Source organism: Impatiens glandulifera, chromosome 8 (assembly GCF_907164915.1).
Source record: "Impatiens glandulifera chromosome 8, dImpGla2.1, whole genome shotgun sequence".
NCBI classification, from domain to species: Eukaryota; Viridiplantae; Streptophyta; class Magnoliopsida; order Ericales; family Balsaminaceae; genus Impatiens; species Impatiens glandulifera.
Genome location: NC_061869.1, coordinates 15799758 through 15810873, shown reverse-complemented (window position 1 = coordinate 15810873; position 11116 = coordinate 15799758). Strand labels below are relative to the sequence as shown.

The 11116-nt window shown below is 30.1% G+C and overlaps 1 protein-coding gene and 1 long non-coding RNA gene across 2 annotated transcripts; both read left to right on the top strand.

Annotated features, from left to right (window-relative positions):
• The first annotated feature begins 1842 nt into the window (after positions 1-1842).
• Positions 1843-4129, top strand: LOC124912430 (putative glutamine amidotransferase GAT1_2.1). The gene is made up of 4 exons (XM_047453047.1): positions 1843-2062; positions 2780-3510; positions 3578-3778; positions 3844-4129. Exons 1-4 carry the CDS (start codon positions 1975-1977, stop codon positions 4099-4101), a joined length of 1278 nt encoding a protein of 425 aa, XP_047309003.1. The 5' UTR covers positions 1843-1974; the 3' UTR covers positions 4102-4129.
• Positions 4130-6284: 2155 nt separating this feature from the next.
• On the top strand, positions 6285-7330 carry LOC124912606. Its single transcript, XR_007096697.1, has 3 exons — positions 6285-6419; positions 6509-6818; positions 6947-7330. It is a non-coding gene; the product is annotated as an uncharacterized LOC124912606 (long non-coding RNA).
• The last annotated feature ends 3786 nt before the right edge of the window (positions 7331-11116 follow it).

Sequence of the window (11116 nt, the reverse complement as noted above, 5' to 3'; positions counted from 1 at the left end):
ATATTCAATTATCAAATCACATAAACAATAAGCATACAAGCTTCTGTAATTTGAAATATAAAAATCCAAATTCAAACTGTAAATACGAATTTAAGGATGATTGGAACCTTACAAGGGATTGGAGAACACTATTTGATCCTTATGAAAGCTTTCTAGATGCACACATGCGACCTTCTAGGCCTTAAACAAAAATTTCAAAATATCTGAAAACTTCAAGCTTTAATGGCGAATTTTGAATTTCTTCGATTTAAGAGGGCTATGTTGGTTGGTTAACTTCGAAATCACTCTAGGGGCGTATTCATACTCTTCCTAGGTCAGTTCACAAAGCCTAGTGGTATGTATTTTTGCAGTTCTTCAGTCAACTCGCTGGAGTAGGCCGTGATGAGGCCTATGGGCATAGGGAGAATGATCACGATCTCAGCGTGATCATTTTAGCTTTTGAACGGGTCAAAACCATCAACAAATGGGTGAATTCCAAAAAGCCAAGATTGATTTGTGTTCTTCATGCCTATCTGCTCGGCGATCACGATGAAGACGAAGACGAAGAACAGGGCCAAAACGACGTCGTTTGGATGCACGTTTGGCGTTCCATCAGCGTTCCATCAAACACTTGCATTTTCGACTAACGGGTTTGACGTCCCGTTAGTTGATCCGATGCTCCTCGGCCCACGCTTCCTTCCGCTACAGCGGGCTATGCAGAGTGCTCTCGTGCGTTGGATGGGATTCGAGCGTTCATCCGATAGACGCGGTTCCTAACTGCATCGAATTCATCTGTTTTCGGCTAAACCCGATTACGGATATATATATATATATATCCTTTTTATTTAAAATTTTAAGGGTCTGATTGAAATTGATTTTTCTCTTACCCTTCTGTCTTTAATTTTAAATAAGTTTTTAACGTTAATTTTAAATAGGCTTTTGGATATAGGGTTAATTTTTTTTATCTTATTTATTCAAAATAATTATTTTAATATTATAAATTAGGAGGTAAATTTTTAGTGATAAATCTCTCCTCTCTCTCCTCAGTCTTTATTCTTTTTACAGCTAGTAATGTGGACACGTCATTCCCTTTTCCAAATTTCCTCTCTTATCCCTCATCATTTTTAAATGGTTAATTAGAATATTAAAAAATTTATTTTATAAATTTATTCAAAATGTGATAAAATAATTATATATGTACTATAATTATTCAATTATGCAATTTTTTATTTTATTTTATTATTAATTTTTGTTATATAATATTCATTAATTTAATTGAATAGTTATTAAATATTATTTTAAACCTGTGATCGATTATTAATTTTAAATTATAATATAATGTATAAATATTTCGTAATTTATTTATTTAATTCTTGCAACAATGCAAAGTGAATAATAAAATCTTAACATTATTAATTACAATAAGACTTCACATATACAAATGATCCAATTTTCAATACTATCTTATGAAACTTTCAATAATTTATACAACTAAAATATATAATAATATAAATATAAAAGATTAATCTCTTTAAATATATTTTAATCTATTAACCAAAATCATTCTAATTAACATAAAAATAAAAAAGTAAATACACCATTATCATGTTTCCAATTTTGTTAATTTAAAATTAGATTTATATTAACTTAATAAATAAACACCATTATCATGTTTCCAACAAACAAAGATAATTTCATTCAAATACAATTGGAACATACACTCAGCCGGTTGTCAGCCTTATCTCTTATCCAACAGCATTAATTCGACCACGTCACCTCTCTTCAATTTTGACTTTTTTTTTTTCTATTTCATGAAATGTGCGTATATATAGCCAGCTGATCGCGGCGAACCGGGTATCCCTAAAACCTTCATTTCTATACAAAGCATGCAGTAGCATTCACATTCACAATCCACATTTGATTTATATATTTTCTTTTGATTTGGGGATTCATCGATTCGCTTTAATATTTTACAAAGTTTGTGTTTTGAAAAAAATGGCATCTGAGCTTTCCAACATTCTCCCTAGGGTTCTTATTGTCTCTCGTCGCACCGTTCGCAAGAATAAGTTCGTCGATTTTGTGGGTTAGTTTTCTTTTCTTACATGGAGAATTGAAACCCATGTTATGAATGTTTTAAGGATTATCTGTATTTATAAAATCCTAGAGTAAAGTTATAACCTTTACTTAGAGATAGATCGATGGATCAATCGATTCAACATTGTTGTATGCACATTGGCATGAATATGGCATTTGTGATTTGAACCTGATGCATATATTAAAATGGGTCTATTTGCATTTTCATGATAGGTTGTTTTGATTGAGTTGATGATTTGGATCAATGTGGGTTTTCTGATGTGTTTTTTGGATCATTGTTGTTATTTGATTTGTCTACAAGATGTTGCAATCTTTAAATGTCTGAAAAAACATGTAGATTGTCGCCCATTTGTCAACACTTTCTTGAGATAGATCTGAAATTTGATAGATAAATTGTATTGGAAACACTTTTATGTGTCAATTATTTCATTGGTATGATATGATTTAGATTAGATAATGTTTTAGAACATAACTTATCTCAATATTCATAAATTTGTTGTCATTTTCTCATCCAAACTCAGACTCATACTTAGATACAGCTCCATAAAGTGTTTTCAATAGAGCCCATTTCATAACTTGTTTGGTTGATTATGAATCATTACTATTTTTCATGTGTTTCTGTTTTTTGTTTTTCACAATTTCTGCCCTCGAGCTAAATGAATTTGAGTCATTGCTGAATTTTGGATATTGGTTTTGAATTGAACAGGTGAATACCATCTAGACTTAATTGTCAGTTATGGAGCAGTCCCAGTTATAGTCCCTAGAGTAAATGGACTTCACATGCTCCTCGAAAGCTTCGAGCCAATCCATGGTGTCCTTCTTTGTGAAGGTGAAGATATCGACCCAACACTCTACGATTCTGAACTGTCTGATTTCTCCCACGACGAACTTGAAGAAATCAAGAAACTCCATTCAAGCGATACCACAATAGATCGAGAAAAAGACAATATCGAGTTGGGATTAGCTAAACTTTGTCTAGAAAGGAACATTCCCTATTTGGGAATATGCAGAGGATCACAAGTCCTAAATGTGGCATGTGGAGGAACATTATTTCAAGACATAGAGAAAGAACTGTCAAAGAAAAACGGCGGTTCTGTTCATGTTAATCATATTGACTATGAAAACTACGACGGGCATAGGCATCCTGTGAGAGTTGTGGAGAAAACCCCACTCCATCAATGGTTTAAGGATTCATTGGAAGGAGGGGAAATGGATATTTTGGTAAACAGTTATCACCATCAAGGAGTTAAGAAACTTGCACAACGATTTGTTCCTATGGCATTCTCGCCTGATGGATTGATCGAAGGGTTCTATGATCCCGATGCCTATAATCCAGAAGAGGGGAAGTTTATTATGGGGCTGCAATTTCATCCTGAAAGAATGAGGCGAAATGATTCAGATGATTTCGATTATCCAGGATGCCCTTCTGCATATCAGGTACTGAAAATTATACAAGTTTTTTTCTTTTGTAACTTAATTAACAAGATTTGATTTGATTTTACAGGAATTTGTCAAGGCAGTGATAGCTTATGAGAAGAAACAGAGTGGTTTGAAGAAGACTGTAAAGATTGATCAAGAATTGGAGAAGAAAAGGAAGATAATAGTTAAAAGTTTTTCAATTGCTAAAGACATGTATAGTGCTGGAAAAGTAGGACTAATTTCACACCAGGAATCTGAGTTGAAGCCTGGAGCTGAATTCCTCGAGGTAAAATACAAATTTTGTAAATTTTATTTTCGAATGATGGATTTATAATCTCGACATTTTTGCAGGCAAATGTGGCCCTGAGTGTGCAACAAGAGAAGAGGCTAAAACAGATGGGAGCAACTGTTAGGAATGGATCAGTTTACAAAGACAGGTTGAAGATGAATGAAGAAAGGGAAAAGCTAGCAAGGAGTATAATGGGGAAGATGAATGTAGGACAGCTTTCTGATATGCTTTCTTTCTACCATTTAATGGGTCAGATTTGCTCAGATGTTCTTGACAAGAAAATCAACAATGGTGCTGCTAATGCTATTGATTGGCTATAAGAATGAATGGTGTGACTGGTTTCAGACTTGTTTTATTGAATAAGTAGAGAAATCTCATCACCTTGAAGAGTTTTTATTAGATTTGTAGATGAGAAAGGAATATAACAAAAGATGTAAGATAAATTAGGAAAGATATTGGAATTTACATACATCTTCATCTTGGTTATTCATCTTAAATTTCTCTAGTAGTAAAGGTCGAAAATAGAAAAGTATCTTCTTAGTAGTAGTAATAAATTCTTAGATAAGTTGGGGTTTGTGCTGGTTGGGACTTATAGCCAATTGGGTTGAATAACTTTTTTATATAGATAAATTTAAATTTGGTTATATTATATGGATTATATACTATCAATACCTATATCTTATATTTGTGGGATTTTAGATATTTGATTTATTTACAAATTTTTGGATATCTGGTCTTATATATTCAATAATTATATTTCGAATAGAAACTCTATAAAATAATACACTTGTAACGACCAAAATTTATTAATTAAAAGAGTTATTAATCACTCGATAAATTAATAATTATTAATTAATATATTAATTAATATTTTATTAATTTATAGTAAAATAATTAGTTTACAAACACTTTTAAATTTTCACTTAATTATTGTATATAATGCATGTATATCAAATGAATGACCCAATTTGAAAGAAATCTTCAATCTCCAACCTTATTATGCTTCTTGTGTTTAATGTATCACTTTATGGACATTAAAAATATTTTCTATATAAACAAGATAAAAATATTGTAGGTTAACACAAACAAATCATACACACAACATGGCTTTCCATCTTAAAGGTGTGAAAAAAACAACAATGACAGACGAGATTCGAAAAGCATTATGTAAGCACAACAAGGATAATCCAAGTCTCACTCAAAAGCAATTGCAAGAATGGGTTCATAGTAACTATAATGGAGCCCTCTTCGCAAAACGAAGCTATTAAAGCGACAATCACATTGAACAATTTTTTGTTGAGCTATGAGAAAACAATACCAGAAGTTCTTACCATGCTAAGGAAAATTAGAGACGACATTCAAGGGGAAATTGATTTCAACAAAAAAACAAAAGACAATTGAGTTATTTTTCAAGAAACCTTCATAAATCATTCATTTAATATGCTATATATAAGGAATTATTAATTTATATTTTATATGGGGTCTAAAGAAATTATAAAAAATATATTATCTTATAATTTTAGAGAATTATTAATTTAGCACCCTATCATATTATCTTAGAGAGTTTATTAAATAATCGAGTATTAATTTATCGAGTTTTACTATAGTTGAATATTCTCCATTCTAATTATAATTTTTGCAAAATCTTTGTACTATATAAAATATAAATTCTCATTTAGTTTCTTACTTAATTTGTAGATTAATTATTTTTTATATGTAATTTCTTATTTTAATTAATAATTTTTTTATAAAATATATATTAAGACTATTTTTTCATATTAAACAACACACAAAAAAGAAAATAAACCAAAATGAATCAAAATCTAAAATTTGTGAATGAAATATTTATTTAGAGGATTTGATTTAACATTGTTGATCACACCTTGTTACTACCAAATGTCACAACCAAAAAGTGTTGGATCATGGAAAACGTTTATCTATTATTGAATTCACATCAATTACCCTTTGAAAGATATTTTTGGAAATAAAGGTGTTTTTTTTATATATTTTGTCTTTTTGCATTAATTCTCACTTGTATTATTGTTATAGACAAATTATTATTATTGGAAACTAACATATATATTTGTAGGGCCACAACAATTATTTTCACTTCAACTTAAAATGTTTTAAATAAAGATTGAACATGTTATTTTTAATCTCTTAAAAATTATTCTTGTCATTTGAGCTCTTTAGGATAGTAAAATCATAAAACATTGATTTATAAATAATAATAATAATAATAATAATAATGATAATAATAATGGTCATTGAATAGTGATATTGTATAACAAGTAATAAAGAAAATGAGTTAACATCAACCACCATTTGAGTCATGTGACCATGCATATGAATTATTATTAGTTTGAATGGTAGTTGTATGATTATTAGGTGCCTTCAATCCAACCAAGTATTTATCCCAAACTTCTTCTTCTTCTTGGATTCAGAAAAAGAGAAATGGAAGGAGATAAAAAGATGAAGAAGAAAGTGATGGTAGCCATAGACGTGAGCGAAAGTAGCCACTATGCATTAGAATGGGCAATTCAAAACCTTATAGATTCTAATACACAACTCATCATTCTAACCATCCAACCACTCAACGAATACAGCTATCTCCATGCTTCCTCTTTCGGCTCAACCCGTGCGTAACATACTCAATCTTCCCTTTTTATCGCTTACTAATTAAACCCCGCATATTCATCGTCATCATTTTTCATCTCTAATCAACAGCTGTGGAATTGATTCAAACATTTCAAGAAAATCAGAGGAAGGTTGCCATGTCTCTTCTAGAAAAAGCCAAGGAGATTTGCATTAAACATGGACTCGTAATTTTAATTTAATTTCATTTCATGTCACTTATCGTTTATTTAAAGATTGATCATCAATGGATTAATGTTGAGTTTTTTTCATTATCGCAGGTAGAGGATGTGGAGACAATAACAGAGGTTGGAGATCCGAAAGAAGTCATTTGCGAAGCTGTCGAGAAACATAACATACAAATGCTAATAGTTGGGAGTCATGGCCGAGGACCACTAAAGAGGTACATATTATTTACCACTTTCAATATTAAAAGTCAATATATTAGAATAAACTTAAGATGAAGTAGTAGATAATAACTATTAGGGTTCGTGCTAGTTTACTAAATTAAAATATAATTGAAATATGCAGGGTTATCCTAGGTAGTGTGAGCAATTATTGTATGCACAATGCCAATTGTTCGGTTCTAGTGGTGAAGAAGCCATTGTGAAATTCATGTTCAAGTTTAATAATGGTATTTATATATAATATATGTATTAAATGTTAATGTGTGTTGTATGTTCTACATGTTTGGACTAAGCAATTAAACAAATAAATGGAAGAGAGTGTTTCCTTTCTGCAATTATTGTATTTAATTATGAACTATTGATGAATCAATCAGTTATATTATTGTGAAGTTTCATATATAAAATTTAGCAATTTATTATTTTTATTTAAAGATGGTGTAATTAAAGTCATAAAGAATGTAAGATTACACCCAAATACAAACAATCAATAAACAATGTGTTATAAAGGGATCCAAATTGTTAACATTTAAAATAAGATTATTGTATTTATTATTATTTTCATTTTATTAAATTTAGAATGAGATATATATATATGGATCTTGAGGTTTCTGTACCATAAACATCTTAAATTAGTTTCCTCCATTTGATTATCTGTATTAAACTTTTCATCATTAGATGCAAGTTTGTAAACTTGGTTACCAATTTATTTTATTCTAAACTTTAACAATGTGATGGCTTACTAATTTATTTTATCCTAATTGGAGAAAATCAGTTCTAAACATGTATAAACAGGTATAACCATTTATGTGCTTGTTTTTATTTGTCTTCTTGAAGATTACAGTTAGTTTGTGCAGGTGCTACATTAGATAGTTTTGTTTGTAATTACAAAATCAAATTTTGAATTATTGACTGAATGATGTTGGAATGGTTAGTATATATATGCTGAAATTTGATTTTTAAACAGGTTGGATTTATTATTTATGAATTGCTAGCATTTTTTATTTTTTAATTCTAATAATTTCAAATGTCGGTTTCGGTTGAGGAAAAGCAACCGGTCTTAGGTTCACTCTTAGGCCGGTTTCTTTCGACTCTTTTATCATCGGTCACGACGGTGTCTCTAGCAACTAATACCAACCAATTTATGCCCCGGTTGCTTTTTCTCAACAATAACATAATTTTGCTTTACACCATAGGAAATCCGGTTGGATTAGGCCTTTTAATTTTTTTTACTAGATAGATTATAATTTTAACTCAAGCTCTTTAGATATTTGAAAACCAAAAGTTCATTTTATCACTTGTTTTACTTTTGACTATGAACATGTAAAAGTGACTCAAATTCTCCAATTCTTTTTTTTAATCTTTTTTACTACATATACTAAAATTAATTATTTATAAGAAATGGAACTAACTTTTATATATTATAATATTTAACTAAAAGTATAGACGATTTAGATATTGATGTGAGTATAAATATATATGAATAACTTAAAATATATATATATACACAAATTATAAATGTAATTTAACAATCACAAATGGTCTAGTATAGTTTAGTTTTCATATTTTACGTTAAAAATTAGTGTTAAATCTCAAATATTACTAATTTAAGATAGTCATTTCAAAATTTATAAAGATTTAAAACATGTGTAATAATATCAATTCTCTCGCAATGATTTACACCAAAAATTAGTGTTGAATCTCAAATATTACTAATTTAAGATAGTCATTTAAAAATTTATAAAGATTTAAAACATGTGTAATAATATCAATTCTCTCGCAATGATTTACACCAAGCCGAAAGGAAGATTGTTTGTTCCAAAATGTAGAGAAATATTTAAAAACAAATTGCATACTATTATTGAATTTTCAATACTGTAGTGTCAAAAAGAGGAGGATATCTTCAACCACTTGAAGGTCCTCGGTTTGATAATATCAATTCTCTCGCAATGATTTACACCAAAAATTAGTGTTGAATCTCAAATATTACTAATTTAAGATAGTCATTTAAAAATTTATAAAGATTTAAAACATGTGTAATAGTATCAATTCTCTCGCAATGATTTACACCAAGCCGAAAGGAAGATTGTTTGTTCCAAAATGTAGAGAAATATTTAAAAACAAATTGCATACTATTATTGAATTTTCAATACTGTAGTGTCAAAAAGAGGAGGATATCTTCAACCACTTGAAGGTCCTCGGTTTGAACCCGTCAGTCGGCATGTTTGGTACGTCAGCATGTTTGGTACGTTGGCATGTTTGGTACGTCTGATTAAATTTATTGAGTGTGTTTATAAGTTATATGTTTAACTCGCGAGAATTAGTCGCACTCCGAAGAATATTGCATAACTCAACCGCTAAAAATAATAATATTAATAATAATAAATTTACCAACCTTGGTTCACTATTTTATATACCAAGCATGTCATGTTCGGTTTGCGGTTTAAATTATAAAAATGTTATCGGTAAAATTAACCCTATATATATTATGTTGACATTTTTTTATTAATTATAGTTTTAGTTTAGTAAATTAAAAAAATAATTATACAAATTATTATAATTTTATGTTCATAGAATATTTTTCATGCCTTAGTTTAATATTTAATATATCATATCATCTTGGTTTGTTTGTTAAATCATTAACGATTAAAACCGAATAAGTATTTAACAGCATGTCGATGAAGATTTGGAAAACCAATAGACACCAACTATTGCTATGAATATTCGGTGAAAAAATTGAAAGAATCGTTTATACCCTAGTTTAGACGGATGCAAGTCTTCACTCTATTTTCTTTTCTCCCGCTTGCGCTCCAAGTCGCCCATTGTACTGAAACTCTGGCCTAGCACAAACCTTGTTTGTCCGATACCATCGTTTGAACATAACCAACATTGAACCCTATAATTAGGTTATTTACCTTTAAAATTAATGTAGTGTAACCTCCACTATTGATTAAATATTATTAGAAAATCTTAACAAATAATTACATTATTTTTTTTATCTTTTATTTTTTAATCAATTATGAGCAAAACATTAGAATCCTCGTATTGATTAGCATGTTTTTTCAGATATTTTTTAGCCTATATATTAAAGCTCTGTAATTTAAGTATAATCATCAAAACAATAATAAAATATTATTCTCTCTCAAAGTGTCTCTTCAAAATATTCTAACATTTGGTATTAGAGTCTTTAAGTTCTACCAATCCAGAAAGCCTTCTACTAATCTATCCAATATTTCAAGTTTCTTTTAATCCACCAAAACCTTCTACCAATCTATCCAAATTTATGGCATCAACAAATATCAATCATTCCATTCCAGAGTTTAATGGCGAAGACTATGATTTCTGGTACGTGAAGATGAAGACTATCTTTCGATCTCTTAATCATTTGGATATTGTGGAGAATGGAGTGAATGAGCCAAAGTAAGAAACCGAGCTCAATAAAGCCAACCTAATGGAACTAAAGCAGTTCCGACAAGCCGATGTAAATGCTCTTTCAATTCTCCAAAAAGCAGTGACTAAAATAATATTTCCTAGAATTATGCGTACCGATACAGCCAAAGAGGCATGGGAGACCTTGTACGATGAATTTCAAGGAGATGCAAAAGTTAGAGCAATTAATCTTCAATCACTACTCATAAAATTCAAAAATATTAAAAAGAAGGAGACAAAGACCTTGATGAAGTTCTCGACCAAAATATTTGATTTGGTCAACTAGATGAAATCTCATGGTGAAGATGTCATAAACAAGAGAATGGTGCAATCACATTGTAGTCGTCAAATAAGAAACAAATGATCTCTCAATACTCACAGTCCAAGAAGTAATGATGTCCTTAATAACATTTGAGTAACGATTGTTTAGACACACCGAAAAGTTAGTAGATAGTGCATTTCAGTCAAAACTCAATACCATCAACAACGAACGAGAGGATAAATCGAGTTCTAACTAGTCAAAAGGGGGAAGATATTCAAGAGGACGAGGTGGACGTAGCTCAAAAGGTAAGGGAAAAGACAACACGTCAAATTCTAATAACTACAATAAACCAAACCAATTCAAGAAGGACTGTTGGTAAAGAAGGTCAATCTAGATGTAATAAATGTCATTGATTTGGTCACCTCCCCAAAGTTTGGTAAAGTGGAAATATTCATCAAGAAAGTCAGGTTGAAGAAAATCATACAGCCCTTGAGACACACGAAACATAGCTAGTGACAAAGAGAGAAGAATGATTACTAGATAGCGGATGCAACATTAACCACATGACGCCGACATCAGAAATCTTCTTTGAGCTCGACAAAAGCG